The sequence below is a fragment of the Dromaius novaehollandiae genome, chromosome 1, assembly GCF_036370855.1.
Source record: "Dromaius novaehollandiae isolate bDroNov1 chromosome 1, bDroNov1.hap1, whole genome shotgun sequence".
Classification (NCBI taxonomy): Eukaryota; Metazoa; Chordata; class Aves; order Casuariiformes; family Dromaiidae; genus Dromaius; species Dromaius novaehollandiae.
Window position 1 is genome coordinate 148,216,134 of NC_088098.1, and position 16,703 is coordinate 148,232,836.

At 37.7% G+C, this 16,703-nt stretch overlaps 1 protein-coding gene across 5 annotated transcripts in view; it reads right to left on the reverse strand.

The window, feature by feature from the left end:
* Positions 1–16,703, reverse strand: part of MGAT4A (alpha-1,3-mannosyl-glycoprotein 4-beta-N-acetylglucosaminyltransferase A) — a 78,492-nt gene that overhangs the window by 22,059 nt on the left and 39,730 nt on the right. For all 5 annotated transcript variants that reach the window (XM_026103275.2, XM_026103276.2, XM_026103274.2 and 2 more), the window contains exons 6-10: positions 8,851–8,897; positions 8,296–8,409; positions 7,576–7,651; positions 5,941–6,055; positions 451–581 (exon numbers count right to left, since the gene is read on the reverse strand). In XM_026103275.2, coding sequence (XP_025959060.2) covers positions 451–581; positions 5,941–6,055; positions 7,576–7,651; positions 8,296–8,409; positions 8,851–8,897 — 483 coding nt within the window. The remainder of the gene's footprint in view (positions 1–450; positions 582–5,940; positions 6,056–7,575; positions 7,652–8,295; positions 8,410–8,850; positions 8,898–16,703) is intronic.

The window sequence follows — 16,703 nt, forward strand, 5'->3', positions numbered from 1 at the left end:
ACTAAAGGAGAAACAGACATCTCTTTCTTATTGCTAAAAGACAGAATAAACAGGTTCTGTGCAAAGGAGCTATCTGAAAAATTAAGGATCAAAATTTATTCCCCGTTGGGAACCTCCTCTATGACTGCTATTCCAAGCAGTAGTACTCTGCACTGCTTCAGTGGAGGGGCATGAGAATGAGATTATTTTAGGACTGTTAGGTACAGAAACTAACTGGATTTTTGCTTTCCCCAACTATTGCATCCATCTCCCAAACCTGCAGCAATAATAACAATTGTAATGCCTCTAAGAACTATGTCTCCCAAGCTTTACTTGAAATTAAAATTTCGGTGAGAAGCAAGACTGGCATATGCAGTAACCACAATACATAGTATACTAGCCTCCAACTCCCCCAAAACAATTCACTATCACAAAAGCACTTTATAAGCTTCATAATGAAAATGAACTTACGGCATCTTTCTCAGGATTACAGACTTTCACCCAGAGGATATGGTCCAGTAGCCAATCAATAGGCTTCTCCTTATAAAACATAAATATGAACTCTACAATAAGAGTGATATCTGGAGACTGGAACATTTTGCCTGTGATGACATTAAGAATAACTGTCATTATTTTAGATTAAAGATAACACTGTCTTTTGAAATCAGTGAGACAAGAGATGGTGTGTTTGTGCCAAGACAAGATATGTTAGCAATGAATAACTTGAAATCTGAGACAGTATTAAAAGGTTCATACTGTTCAGCTATGCAAAAGTAATTAAAACAGACACCTATTCAAATAAGAACTCTGCAATATACCCCGCTACCATTATTCAATGTAAAATACAATGCAACTTCCCTAAAAGGAGAATTTTACTCTTTTTCCTAATTTAAGTTATCCTAATTTTATTAGGATATTAGCAAAACAGAAACAGGATATTAACAAACAGACATTTACTTCCATATAGCAAACCTATATAGGCCCAGAGGCGCCCTCCTCTAGGCCTAGATCAGCATGCTACTGTAAGCTATGCAGTCACCCCTCCATCGTTCAGGGAAGAATCTAGGCAGTATGGTGATGTTACAGGATGCAACAAGAAACCCTCCAAAACATAGACACTTCCAGCTGCAACAAATCAGAACACACGAGGTAAGCATAAGCTGGCTGTACTTGCACTAGCTCCTTCAGACTCAACAGACTTCTCTCTATTGCACTCCCCAGCATCCTGGAAGGGCTCATCAGTGCAGCAAAAGCCTTTCTCTCTAACTCATGAGTACCAGAGTGAAGACTAACGGGAAACTTTACAAATGTTCTGCTGCTCAAGTCTAGGACAAACCCTTGTCTCCCTCCAGTAATATTGCCTCTAACTGCAGGCAGACATACACACACTACTTGCTGAAATGCTGCCACCGCCCTCAACACCCAGCTTGGCACAGCTTTCCCCCTTTGCTCTATAACACAGCCTCCCCCCATCTGTCACTCCGTCACTCCTGTCCCAGGGCACCACCTGTACAGCACAGCACTGCCCTTGTGGAGTCACACAGAATGCCCTTCCTGCACAACCTCAAAAACAGGCCTCAGGAGTGAAGCTGCTGGTGGAACACAGGTCTTCAAAGCTCTGGACCCAGCCACACACAGCCACTCCTAGCGACAGAAAGCAGCCCGGTACACCTCCTGCTCTGTGGAGCTAATGCCCCAGTCCTCCTGAACCCTATCCCACCAGCCCCTTGCCTAGCCTCTTCCTAGTGACGGTACCAGCAGCAGCCTGGCTTCCCCGGGCCACAGCCATAGCCAAAGAACAAGGAGAAGCCCAGGCCATGCTGTCCTGTGGCGCTCAGGCAGCTGTAGATGACAGAAGTGCTATGAGCCATGGAGCCAGTAAGATACTGTCCAAATCTGGCCTAACAGATTGCCCACTGGCCCTCTCCAATATGCAGTAAAAAATCATCAAGCCAAAGAGAGCTAAGCAAAAACTGCAGTCAACAGGCACTGCCTCAAACAGAAGACAACATGAAAGAATTGAAGCAATGGCTAGTCCTGCACCATGTTCATGCACTTGGTACAGTGTGTGACAATAGACACACGTCCAGAGGACACTACTGGCAAAATTTCAGGCTTTCAGGTACTGCAGGCACTCACAACCTGTGCTTGGAAAAAAGCTTCAAAATACAAAAGAGTAAGACTCAAACATAATACCATGTTTTGTAAAACCATAGGGATATATAAAATGTGGAAGATTTTTTCCATACTATTGTTTTATTTATATAGATAAAAGTGAGGGCCAGGATTGAGAAAAATACGTATATATAGTGGGACATTTTCTGCTATTTATTGTGTCTTGCCAAGATTTTAATCTGATTTTCAGTCCATATAAATGCTATCATTAGTGAACTACTTTCACCTCGCAGTATTTTCTTGGCAAGTACAACATACATACAAAATGAAAAACTTCGTTTTCTACAGTTCTCTGCACTGCAGAGCTCTAGATCATTCATTTACAATCTTCTGCAGAAGCATCATGTAAGCTGCATTCAATCTATACCAACAATAACTTCATGCCTGCAAGAACCCATCCTAACAACAGTTGAAGCCTTTTAGTATTTTCCCTGTTTATGATACGCAATTTACTGACATTAAAACCAGAATTTAGAGTTATTTAGTCTCAAATATATGCCTTGATCTATTCTTCCTCAGATTTCAACTATGTAGACAGTTGGAGCAATACTGAAATCAGAACAACCAGTCTTTAAGATATCAAGGCACAGTAAGATTCAGGGGAACTGCCTCACAGGCTAAAAGGCTGATTTCAGATCACTCCATTAAAAGTTTGCAACAACTGACATCATGGCTATGGCACAGAGCACTGCAGATACTCTGGAAAACACTTCAGTTCACAGGCAGTTGGAAGACAAATTGATGTTTCTCATAAAAGCCATTAGGATTTTCCCATGTCATTATGCCAGGGACTGTAGTGCAGATCGGAATCCAGAAGAGAGAAAGATGCTTCTCCTTCCCCAGAGCTTCTTAGGAAACAGTCTACATCTCACCCATTATTTATTAGATACTTGACAGCACTTAGGGCTACGCTTTCAGCATCAAAAAGCGAAAGAAAGCAATTTCTGCTCTGTGGCAGAGGTGACAGAATTCTATAATCCCGCTGTCAGCCTAAACACTTCATTAAACAGCTGTGCTTGCCACTTCTTCATCTAATACTTTTTTCACCTATAAAGCACATAGATTATACTTATGCACAAATTAGATTTTCAGCTCAGAAATCAACAGTTAAAACAAACAAAAAAATTTTCTTAGCACAACTTGCAAGTTGATCAAGGTTTCCAAAAGCTTACAGCAAATCAACCACACCTCTCTATTGCAGTTATTGTTTCTAAAACACTAGCATCTAGGCGATTCAGTGCTGTACTTTGTCTTAGATGCATAAACCTCATGCAAAGTTACAAACAACTACTTTTGCTGTTCTCCATAGCTCTCCACATTGCCAAATTATCATAGTATGAGCCTGCATCAAAACCCATAAAGGGATAGTAGAGACGAGGCAAATCTATGTCAGGAAGAACTTGCATAAAATTTCTATGCAGTGTATGGTTATAACACACCAATGTGTCTCAAAGACAGTATTAGTCACTTTCATGAATACTAATTTTTCTCTCAAAACTTAAAAGCAGAGTAAGCAGCTAAATTGGGAGAATCAAATTTCAGATTTTCTAGGTAAAAAAGCAACATTAAGATGTGTAGCCACCATATGAAAGTCTACCGATAGTAGCATCTAATTAAGAGGAAGCAAGCAAATACAATCTAAGAAACAGGGAAGCAACCAGAAGCATGTTACAACTAAATTTAATTATGATTATTTTCAGAACCTATACTGAGAAAAGTCAGTATATAGGCAATCTAGAAAAAAAACCTTAAAATATTTTAATAATAATTATTTTAAAATAATTTAGTTTTACTCATGATTAAGCCAAATCTTAGTATTAAAAAAATTATCTAGTTACTCCTTTCAGCTTACACACTGTTCCCACTAAAGCAGCACTGAGAAGAGAAAGGCATATGAAAGGTGAAATACACAAAAGTGATCTGAAATATATTTCCATGGAGCAGACAGTGCACATCCTAAACTGGAAGTTGATTTTATGCCCATTTTGACATCTCAGTCTTACAAAACTACAATTTGCAAATGAATACACTCTACTATTCCATCTGCACCGTGCTAATTAAGCAAACGAATGTAAATTACTTCTATAGCCCAGGAACTTCATACAGAATCTATACTCAAAGAGCAATTAGCACTGGAACTAAAACTCTAACCCCAACTAAGTCCACGATTAAAGTTTAACTGTTCAAAAGTAGAAATGACATTTAATCAGATTCTAGTATTCGACCACTCTCTCCAACCACATAATCACAGAGATCTAAGAGTTGGCAGTGGGTCCCCCAACAAAAGAGAGAAATCTATTTAAGGCAAAAGCTCCAGTAATTTCATGATTTAAATGCTTATTTCTCCATTATAGAAGGCTCCTTTTCCTGTTTCTTCCTTCCACCTCAGGCCATAAAGCTAATCAGATACACTGTAGCTGAAATAAATAGTAATTCTGCTGGTAGTCAAAGGCAACCAAGCAAGTTGCTTATGTGGTAGCCAGATAGGGGCTAGGACAGTTCACTCTGCCCACCTCCTCTCGCCCATCTCTCCATCATCTCTGCAGGCCAGACTGACAGGTAAATGTACAAATACCATTTTGTACACAGACACAGTATCATAGGAGATGGTTGCTGGTTTCCCCTCAACTCAGGGAATCTCTGAGACCCCTGAAGTCAGGGAACTATCTCCTCAGCAGCACACCTGATGCTGAGCTGGAAACAGGGGAGTGCTTGCCATTCACATAAGTGCCAATCTCTCAGTTCAGCAATCTAGATGCGTATCCATTGTTTTCTAAGATTATGGATCACAAAGCTAAAACAAAGCCTTTCTCTGGAAAAGTAGATCCAAAATAAAAACAAGAGAATAAGAAGTTCCAAGATAATGACAGAACTCATGACTACACTTCCTCTGTTACATGTCAGACTCTTCCTCTTCTGAGCTCAACTTACAACCTTTGTTTTGGAACCGTTCGTGCTGACTAAATACGGAAAGCTCCACAGTCTGACTCAGTTTTCAATTTTTCCTTACACGTCTCCAGTTTAGTGCTTTTAACTAGATCATCACAAGCCACTGCACTAATGGAATATGCTTTCAATTTGTCAGATCCCTTTCAAACTTCCCTTTCATTGCTTTCTCTTAGTTTAGGACCTCTCGGTAAAAACATATCACTGTAAGCAAGAACAAATTCCCATATAGTAATTTCAACAACATTCTGGTAGGCAACCCATGACAACCCAAGGCACTACATTAGCCCCTCTCAGTGTTGTTCCCATCACTGCAAATGACAGACAGACATCTCCAAGAAGCAGCAGACTGTCATGACTTCTCCTTGGTGGAGTAGACAGGTGAGCATAGAACAGCTTTGCTAAGAAAACAAATTCATGTCTGCTGATTCTGGGAAATTCTGGTACAAATGCCAACAAGGTTGTTTTAGGCTGAGTTAGGTTTCATGCTTCCTCCTTTTACTTTACACATTGAGTCATGTTTTAATGACATTTTAGTTTTAACTACAGCTAAATTCAAAATAAAACATTCCTTGCAGTTAGATTGTTAATATTTTTATAAATACATTAACTTTTGCTTATAAAATGCCCTGATTTCCATTGTCTCAGTCATATGCGAGATGAAACAATTATTAAAAAAAGAGTTAAACCACAGAACCCCTAAAAGAACCAATGAATTCCTATTTCTTGGTCTATTTCCAGTATAAAGAAGACAGCTTTGAGGTCAGATCACTATTAATCAGAGATTCTGAGGATAAATACTTTTTTTTTTCCAAAATGCTAAAATGCACATTTTCTTACCAATGAAACCCAGCTGAGAAAATTCTAGAATCATCCAATCTTCAGAGGCAAGCTGAAGCGCAAAATTTTTTATTGTGCTGAAATAATTCTGCTTGACAACGATGTCATCTTCAAGCTAGAGGAAGGTAGCAGTGATATCAACATAAATCAAAACCAGCAAAGCAATAGGAAAAAGTACAGCTAAGAAAAACTGATTTATAATACATTGCTAACACATTCCGTATATTTCTAATGTAAGCACTGCTATAAAATCTAGAAAGTACAAACAAGAATAACTATTATAGAAGCAGGGATCACAGTTTATTTGCGGAAAACTAACCCAAAATCTTTGTATAACAAAAATCTACAAATATATCTCAACAAATTACTTCAGAACATGGAGTTGTGAACTAGGTAGTAAGATCACATTGCTTTTCCAGCTTCTCTTTTCAGAGAATAATCATCCACAAAACAATTCATTAGACTTTGTGACAATATCAAAGCTCTATATGGAGAACAAGTAGAATTTCTGTATTATTTATAACACAAAATGTGACTGCTTACTCACTCACTTATTAGCACTAAAGGAATTAATTTCTCCTTTGAGACAAGAAGCTAAAAGATGTGTTCTCTACACAAGTGGGTTTCTTTTCACCTGACTTCAGCTTTCAGAAACAAACAAAAAAACCAGGTGCATAGTCCAAGCTAATCATTTACAGTTCAGATGGCAGAATTCCCAAATATATAGTCCTACAATCCCTGCAATTTGAGGTAAATGCAGGCTGCTTCTCTAAGCATCCTGCTTCTCCTACCACATCTCCCTGTGCTTCATGCTTTCCCCCTTGTACTGGCACTAATGTTTGTGTGACTGCCTTGTTACAAAAAGAGTGTCATACTTCATTGGATGCACAGCTTTCAGGAGAGATGAGTCTTCAACAGCTCCCAAAGAGTAGTCAGCATAGCTCACTTTGTAAGAATTGGATGAAATGAGCTGGATGGAGCTTTATATCCAAAGCATACAGTCCCCAAAACTAAATAAAGGTCATAAGCATAGTTACACACTAGATCTGAGATAGCTGTGGGCATGCCTTCTACTTCAAAGCAGAAAAGCGAGATAGGAACAGTTCTGAGCTAAATTAAATTTGAAATTAATTGCTTAAGTCTCTTCTCAAAAGCTTTTTTCTGTTTTTCTTCTTTTTTTTTAAAGAAAACAAGTCTAGCGATGCATTCAAAAAGTATCTATACACAATATAGAACCATATTAAAGTCACACTGCAAATGTCCTCAAAAGAAAGTAAAAACAGATATTAGCTTGACTTCCACCTATGCTGCTGATTCTATACCTAGGAGAGTCAATTGTAAACCCTTTTGGGGACAAGGAAAAAACAGCAATTAAACAATCTGCATTCCTTCACTTTTTTTTTGGTAAGCATCTTAATATAAAATAAATCACAAAGGACAAGCTGGTTTCTTATTCAGATTGTGTGCTTCAAAAACATTACTTCCTTATGTAACATAACCACTGCAATTACAGCCCTCTTGCAACTATGGAATCACACTCTCTCTGTTCTGTATTGGTCTTTCTGATGTGCCCAACGGTACAATTTCTGGAGACTCACTTGAAAACTTGTCTCAAAACAAAGAAGAGAAATTTACCTGAATGTAATATATCCCCTTTCTCTGGGCGTACATCATAAGAAAACAGTAATCCAAGTTTTGTTTTGTTCTCCATCTGAAATTCAATTAACGACTTAAGGATTAGGAAAAAAAAGTTATTTCAACACACATAGGCAATGCAAAGTAAATCACACTACGAAGGATGATGCATATTACTGAAATGCTAGGACAATTGCTTTTGGCACTGCTCCCTCAGGAAATCCTCTGTCTGAAAAAATGGAACAAAGCTTTCCCCTTATGCTTTAATACAGACAGAAAACTGGTTTCATTTGAATCTGATCTTAGGAAAATGACCTGACATTTCACTAAAAATAAAATGCACGTTTAAGTTGTAATTCAGCACAAACTATTGGGTTTTACACTGTATTTCAGAAGAAAAATTGTAAACAATAAAGTCTATATACAACTCATGCAACATCAACAACAACAACAAAAAAGAAAGTATATCAATTCCCAATTCTCTTCCCAGAATTTAACACTAAAGGAATTCAGCCAAGATTAACATTAGGCTCTGGTCCTGCACAGAACAGCATGCAAATAGAACCAAGACTGATTCACAGAGCTCTTTTTGCATCCCCACACTTTCAAGAATTACAGTAAGAAAACATTTCAAGAATTCACATCCCACTTGCTATTTCATAAACAAGAAAAGTGTGGATGGGGGAGGAGACAAGGGATGATCTAGGGGAATAAACTAACCTGACTCTCTCTTTCGAGTCTCCAAATGTCTCTTTCAAGTTTGTCAAGTCAGGATAGTAAGTTGCAGGAGGGGCTATTACTTCTACCAAGCCAGAATTGATCTCTGTAGAAAATCTGTCAACAGAAACATGCCAAAGGGCACATGAAATATTTTGAGTGCTAGAGACTTCATGCTTGCTTGCTTACTGTTGATATTGTTATTGTCTGATATAATACACACTTGTTATGCATATGTTCCAAATGATTAGGTTACCTCCACAAAGTATTCTCCTAACTTTCATGGCAAACTGGATTTGTGTCTAACATTCTTAAATTCTGTTAATAGCATAATATTATGTTAATAGCTGTTTTACAGTTTTACTGAATCATTTCCCCTTAATTTATAATCTTTTACTTATTTCTTCAAAAGCCTAAAACCACAAGAGAAAGAAAAAGCATAACCTCATATTTCTATAATAACTTTTATTACATATCACAGCTTAATTTAGGAAAAACAAAAAGCATAACAAAAAGCACCAATAAATTAAGAAGTCCTCCATTAAAGCTGTAACTTACTCTTTTTCCAGGCTTGCTACAACACTGTTTACATAATCAAGATCCGTCTGGAAAAAAAAAAAAGAAAAGAAATGAAATACACAACATTTTCAGAGCTACACTTTCAAAGAACCAATAACACAAACATTTGAAGTAGTTGTATTTGAACATCAGTTACAGCATGTAAGATATTTAAAGAATATATGAACATATCGCTCATGTAAATATGTCCTTTGTGTAGTGGGAGAAGGAACAACTCTTTTGCATAAACACATAGGAATAATATTTGCCTTATATCTGCTTTTAATAAACAATTCTAATCCAGCTGCTGGTATTTTATTGCAGCCTCTCATGCTCTTAATGATAAAATGATCACTGAGTATTTGTATAGGAAAAAGTTCATATTAATGTTATACAATAGTAATTACACAAAAATATTACCAAAGAAAGTTTTCTGGAGAACAAGGCTTTAGTCACACGTTCTTCTTTCAGAAATACATCTGATAAACTTTGCACTTAGAGCGTTGACGCCCCAACCTTAGACAACAATGAACATGCTATTTTTATGTTTTCCTGACTAGGATTGCTTTTTTGCATCAGTGACTAAACTTGAACGACATATTCCTATCAGTCACCTGGTTCTTAAAACTGTACAGGTTCTAAAAATTACTTGTTAGTTAAAAAATAAATCTTCACATTCTAGATAGGTATATAGATCACCTAATGTGTGAGAACTGGCCAATTATGCAACCTATTCGCTTGGTCTTACATGCACCTGCATAACAGGAAAGGGGAGTTTCTGAATTTGTAAATCAGACTAAAAAAAAAAAAACCCTAATCTTTGTTATACTTACCAGTCTAATAATTTGACATACTATTTGTCAGTTTTCAAAGGAAATAATTTAAGGTCTATAAATCAACCCAGATTTTGGGGACTCACAAGGATTCTACAAAAACAGCTGCCTTTGAAATGATGGAAACAAAGGCACAGTTCATACTTTTTCTGATGAATTTGTAATACAGATTATCATTAACGGATTATACACACAGAGAATAAATCCCTTCCAAGCTTTTCTATAGAACTACTAATCTTGTTTGATAAAGGTTCTTACCCTTTGATCTTAAAAATCACCATTCCTATTTTTAAAGATTTCTTTTTATAAACTCCAACATAATGCCAGTAACACATGCTTCTCTAAAAAGGACAAGAGTAATTTTCTTCCAAAAGCAGGTTTGAAATTGTATAAGAAAATGTGAGTAAAAAGCATTTGCCATATTTTTTTCCATAAATATTCTCTTCATAAGCACTACTCCTACTGCTTTACGGGAAGAAGTTCTAATAAGGGGTTTCTCTTTTAAGGTCTTGGCAATTTAAAACTCATCACGCAATGGGTTCCGCACAAGCAAACTCACAAGCCAACGTGAACCTGATACATCACTAAGTTTTTAAATATGCATAGGGATTCTGCATATACAGTTTATTACAGGAATGGAATCCAAGACATAACATTTTTCTGTTTTCAATAATTTCAAATCAATGACCTAATCATTACCTGCAAATAGTTCAACAATCAGTACATTCCTCTTTCACTGAAATGTTTTCTTTCATGCCTTTTCCTTTTAAACTTTATAAAAGGTAGAAATTGCTGTCTAGTAGGCATAGGAAAAGAAAAACAGTTTGAATTTCCAGTTGACGTTCCAAGCTCTGTGATTATCCAGTCCAATATTAATAACTCAAATACCTGTTAAACAATATATAATTTCCACATACAGAAGAATGCAAGAAAAAAAAATATATATATATACACCAGAAACACATCAAGTCCCCTGTAAAGTTTCTCAGAGATTAAACTAAATACCCAGCTTGATCCTAAATGAGAGCAATTTTGGCCCACAAACCCATGCCTTAGTTTAGCCTTCCTTGAAATGAACATAATTTTGACCTGTTTTACAGATACACCATGAGGCCTCGTTAATGCTTGTAAAATGACTGCTTGTACAGAAGGCACTGCAATCAGAAAAAAAAAAACCCTGCAATAGTAATTCTCTACCTATTTCCCCCTATCTGTTTGTGTCCCTCATGCAAAAAGCTGGCAGTTTCCCAAGGGGAGCTGCTATCATCATAGCTTCATGTTAAAGAGTTGTAGCCTGCAGACTTACAACCTCATATTGCAATCTGTTCTGCTGTCAAACCAATTCAAGGTCGTCTGGCCTCGCTGCACTGACCACCAGATAAAGCAAATACTAATGCTGGTTCGATAGGTAATCCTCCTTCCAAATCAGCACTTAATCACTACATCAGCATAGTGCAAAAGGAGGTGCCACTTTTAGAATGAAAAAGAACATCAAAATTTAAAAAAGGCAGTATCATTTTTCACAAGAGAAAGTGCATTAAAAACTGGATATCCTGCCATTATTTCAAAATAAGTAGTTATAGTTTTATCTACTAACAAGTAGCATTTGCGATTCAGAGCTAGGATTTCAACACCAAATCCTTCCCCTCAGGATAGCAGGTTGACTGCTGTCTTTCCACATCAGAACTTCCAGAGGCAACAAACTCCTCTCATTACCCAACCTAACACTAGGAGGTATCTTTGCCAACACCCTTCAGCTGTGAACATGTCCCAGGAAGGTGACATCCATAAGTGATTTCACACAACCTGGTGTAATGAAGTAGGAGAATATGCAATGAATTCTGTCAAGCTGTGACCACACCCAAGGGAAGAGCTAACTACGCAGAAGACTTTGCAAGGGAACAACCGAAGGGAACTGGGAATAGCCAGATAATTGCCCTATTGTAAAGCTCTTTCAACCACTGTCAATAAATTCAGCTAACAACTAAAAAGTGATGAAAGATCTACTATTGACCAAAATCTATTGCCCATTTTTGAGGAAGAAGGTGCTCAAAAGGTCACTGCCTTAATAAAATAAAACCTAAGGTCCTTTTTAATCAACCTGCAGGACTAGACTGCTGAAAACAAGCATGAACTAATAGGAGGGAGTAAAACCCTTGTCTTCTCCAGGATCCTCAAACAGGAAAAGACAAATCTAGCTTAGTTGAATGAATGAAAGTTTAACTGTTCTTCAGACTTCCAGTGAAGATCATCTGGTAGACAGCAGGTTGACCTTGAAGTAGTTATGAAGAACTTAAGTTCTGGCTCATAGTATCAGTGCTGCTTGAATCTCTTGAAAGGAAACATCATTAGTGAGTCCAGTCAAAGCAGCACAACCTTCAAGACATTTATGAATGTTTTTGTCTACCAAATCAGGAGAAAATGACAAAGAGGGAAGTTTTGCTTACTAAACACTCTTAGGGTTGAACATGAAATAAGCCCTAGGACTTGGGGATCTGACAAAGGGAAGCAAAAATGAACACTTAGAGAACTAATCCCTTTAAAGTGATTGAATAAAAAGATGTGATAGGCCACAATCAAAGAGTTAATGATGCCAGCCACAGAGATGCATCTTATCAGTGAATCACTTAGAGCCTCACAAACAAGTCTGTCTTGTTAGCTGGATCTCCGGAAGCAAATGAAAAGCATAAACAAGGGTGGTTATTTCAATATCAGCAGTTCAAATCTTTCCTGACTGTTCTTTCTTCCTAGTCGTATGAAATTACTGATCTCTGAGAGCAAGCACAAAACTTGGAGTGAGACACCCTCTATTCTTCATTCATACCAGCTCAGACCAAAGATCCATTTAGCCCAGCATCTTGCTTCCAACAGTGACGCCATGAAAGGATACACAGGGAAAAGTAAGAACAGAAAAAGTATATAAAATACTTCCTTCTGATGCTATCCATGCTCCAATTACCTTCAATTCAGGAAACTTCCTGAGCCAGCCATGATTTCATATTTAATATTCCTCAGTAGACTCCTCTTCCATGTACTTTCCCAGTATCCCTTGAGCCCATGTAAACTTTTAGCAGCAAAGGAGATTTTAGCTTATGAAACCTATGGAGTTTGCCTGTGAATAAGGCAACATCTAAAATTTAACTCCTTGCCTCAGCAGTTTTGATGACTGACACACACAGTGCTTTGAAGAATCTCTCTAGAAGAAAACTGGGAGTCAGTTGTTGTGGAATAAACTAAAGTTTCTGAGTGTTAGTGAAATTACTTTCTAACTTCTCTCACTCTTTGTAAAATGCTGCCCTACAATTCCCTAAAGAACCTTCTCTAGTTTATGTGAGACTGTATTTCAAATCCACAATTATTCTAAGGTTAGCCTGAAGAAACATTGTTATTCATAACAAATGCACAAAGAACCAGAGCAGTAATGAACTCTCCAATCGTTTTTATTGATGTTTATGAGAGAGCGTGTGCATAGCAAAGTAGTATGGAATGCATTCACTAGCAGGCAAAATGAGAGGTTAGGAAGTTTCAATTAATGGCTGGACAACTGGAAGCCAAAACCAAGATTTCTAGTTTTAAGAACCAACAACTTTTTCATACTGTTAAATCTTATCTAACTCATGCCTCCAAGAATGACAGAAGGTGGACTGCTTCTCAAAATGCAAGAAAAAACACGGCAATTTACACCAAACGTACTATCCAGACCAAAAGTTCATCTGCTATCTTCGCCAGTAGCAGATGCTCAGAAAAAAGATAGAATTAACAGGGTATGTATAGAATGAGCCTTTCCCTCATATACCTCCCATTTCTCAGTAATCAACAGTTTACAATTCCCTAGGCCCAAGTTGTATCCATATCATTAAATTCAATAGCTCCTACTGGATCTGTTCACAGTAAATTTGCTCAGTTCCTTTCAGAACCAATTTACTCACTTACATTCCACAATATCCTGTTGCAACAGGGGCCACAATTTAATTATGTGCTTAGTGAAAAATATTTTCTTTGTTTTAGATTTTGCTTCTTAATTTCATCCAGTGGGTCATCCAGATTGCATCTTTGTCATTATGTCAAACTGACAATCAGGTCTAGTCCACATATGTAAAATCTGAATGAGCACAACAGTGGGTCCAAATAGGACTGGAACTGGCTTGGCATACAGGCAGAGTAAGTGCACAAATTGTTTGCATCAGACCATGCGGCTATTTTGTCAGTGAACAAGAGATAGTACTGCTAGAAGAAACAAAAAATAGCCTTGACGTTCAGACATCTACAGTCCACTGTACAGTGGGGGATTCCTGTCCCCCCCCCCCCTTTTATATCCTGTCCCACTCCTCCTGAAAAAAGTTCGTTAGTGATATTGGATAGATATACATTTTCCACAGTTTGCCACTAAGCACTATTCTTACCCTAATTCCCTGTGATTCTCCCACCAGATGTGATCAGAAGTGCTGAACACTGGACTTGGCAATATAAAGTGCTACAAAACTGGAGCTGCTCTGAAAAAATTAAACTGTATGCATCAATACAGCCACCTGGCTAGTAGACGTTTCATTTTAGCCTGAGGTTCTCCAAATGGGGGGGGAATGGTAGGCGAAGGTGGTAAAAAACACGTAAAACATGAGGGAATGCCAGGATATAATGGATAGGCAATGCAATTCTAGCCTTTTCTTGTTCTGGGAGTTTGACTTACCAACCTTAACCTTTTTTTAATGCTGATATTTTCAAGATGCATATTGAAATACACTGCAAAATGCACAAAATTAGAACAGTTGATTCTGCTTTGAGCAGGGGGGGTTGGACCAGATGATCTCCAGAGGTTCCTTCCAACCTCAGTGATTCTGTGAATCTCAGATCTTGCTTGATGAGGCCAAACATCTGTCAGAATGAAATTTCTATTTCAGTTGTCAATAAGAGTTGATTTTAGGAAGAGCAATTCAAATAGAAGGAAGGATGGCACTAAAATCCCAAGGAGTGTTTTCACAAGCCACTAGGAAAGGAAATTAAGCTGCAGATATCGAAATACTCCAAGACCAGAAAGGGAAGCCACAGGCAAAGGAGGAAAGAATTCAGATATTCTCTGTTTAGGACAATCTAAACAATGACGTTTATCTGAACTGTCAGATTACCCAAATCTTAATTTTTAACTGAAACTTATTCAAGGGCATCTTTAAGGGGAAAAAAAAACCTCTGTGGAATAATCATTTGAATCTATAATACTTGGTCATTTCACTGCTGATTATCTCTCATCATCCCTATAATATAGGGGTAGAATAATTGTACAGTGTATTTTAAATAATAATTAACAGAGTAAAATTGACAGCCTCCAGAAAAGGCAAAGAAAATGTATGTTTGACTTGAAATGGTGAAAATACTAATGAATATAATTACCTATATACACAAAGCCTTAGAATTCAGATAGGAAAAAGAAGCTACTAAAATGGTATTTAGAGAAGGTAATATACTTTTGGACATTGATGCTGTGAGGAAAAAAAGAAAGAAAAGAAAAAAAAAAAGCCCGAAAGAATAAAGCTGCAGTAGTGGTTTCCACTGGTTGCAATGGTGTAAACAAAACTTGTGAGAAAAAGGTAAAAATTTCTGTTAGAGTTCAACAACTACGGCTGGGAAAAAAAAAAAAAAAGATTTTCAGGCATATAAGGTCTTCCCTTAGATCTGAAGCAGCAATTTCAAGCTAAATACAGGAAACACAACAACAAGACTCAAAGCAAGAAACTAGAAGACAGAACACTATCATAAAGCAACCGTCCATAAACAAAGTTACATAAGCAAAAAAGTAGCCTCTGCATCCTCCACCAGCTAATGCCTTTACCTCTCCCTCATTGAAAGCGGGGACTGCTGCACAGGTAATAGTTACCATTCTCCCTCCAGCCATTTCAGTGATTAAGTTCTGGATGGAGTTTCACAACGTGAAGTCTTCAACAGCAGTATCAGGAGTCCAAGTACATTGGCTTGTCTCACCTCACTCTCTTGTATCCCTGCCCCTGAGCCCTGCATGTCAACTATTCAGTCATCAAGGCATAAGTTTTCATGGACTGTGCTGTGAACCAGCCAGAACAAAAATCAAGGAACAAAGCAAATCAGCACACCCAAATGGAATTTATGTTAGTGACATAATATTGACATAAATAAGTGACATAGTGACAGCCTTTGACTAGCTTTGTGTGTACCCATGAAGCCTGGTTTGCAGCATCTGGAAAGAAGAAGAATACATGTATCTTCAGGCCAAGGCAGACCACAGCAGCAAAATTTGATAATGTTGTCCAAAACTCTGATTAACACAGTGTAAATCCAGTCAAACACCCAGGTATGAAATCACCTGCTACAAAACTTCTGAAATAGGTTGTTAGTGTTACTTTCAATCTCACAGAAATTCTGGATGCTACCAGAGAGATAAAACACAACTCTGACCATTACCAGTAATGTTCCCTTACCATAAACATCAGATATTATTGCCCAGGTGCATCTCAGAAGGAATTTTATAAAGATTTGCATTTCAGTCATGCAAATGTAGGGCTTGAGACAAGGGCACAGTTCTGAATTTTATCTTTCTGCTGAAGTTATTAAATTTGTCTCAGGCCCATGGCAAGTTTCAAACTCCTGTCAAGAACCTCCCATGAGATCTAAGAAAGACTGTATCGCTGGTATTAATTCCATTTACACTTTTGCTAGTCACTGCCATGAAAAGATGAGTGCAAAATCCTATGATGATGCCCAGTAACAGCAATCTACACTCTTCATTCAGCTTGGGTGCGATAGAAGCTGGGATTCCAACAGCAGCTTGAATAAATCTCTCCAATTCTCACTGACAGCCCAAGCTACCCCTCCAGATATAAAAGTTGGCAGTATATCTAGAAGCTGTGCTTTTTCATCTTGATCAGCTTTGAATGAGATGTCCAAAGCAAGGGCTATCATCTGTGTAGGCCTTTAAAAGTTCCTGGTGAAGATGATGTATAGTTTGGCTCAACAGTCTTTTCTGTAGCCAGGATGATATAAATATATCTGGGT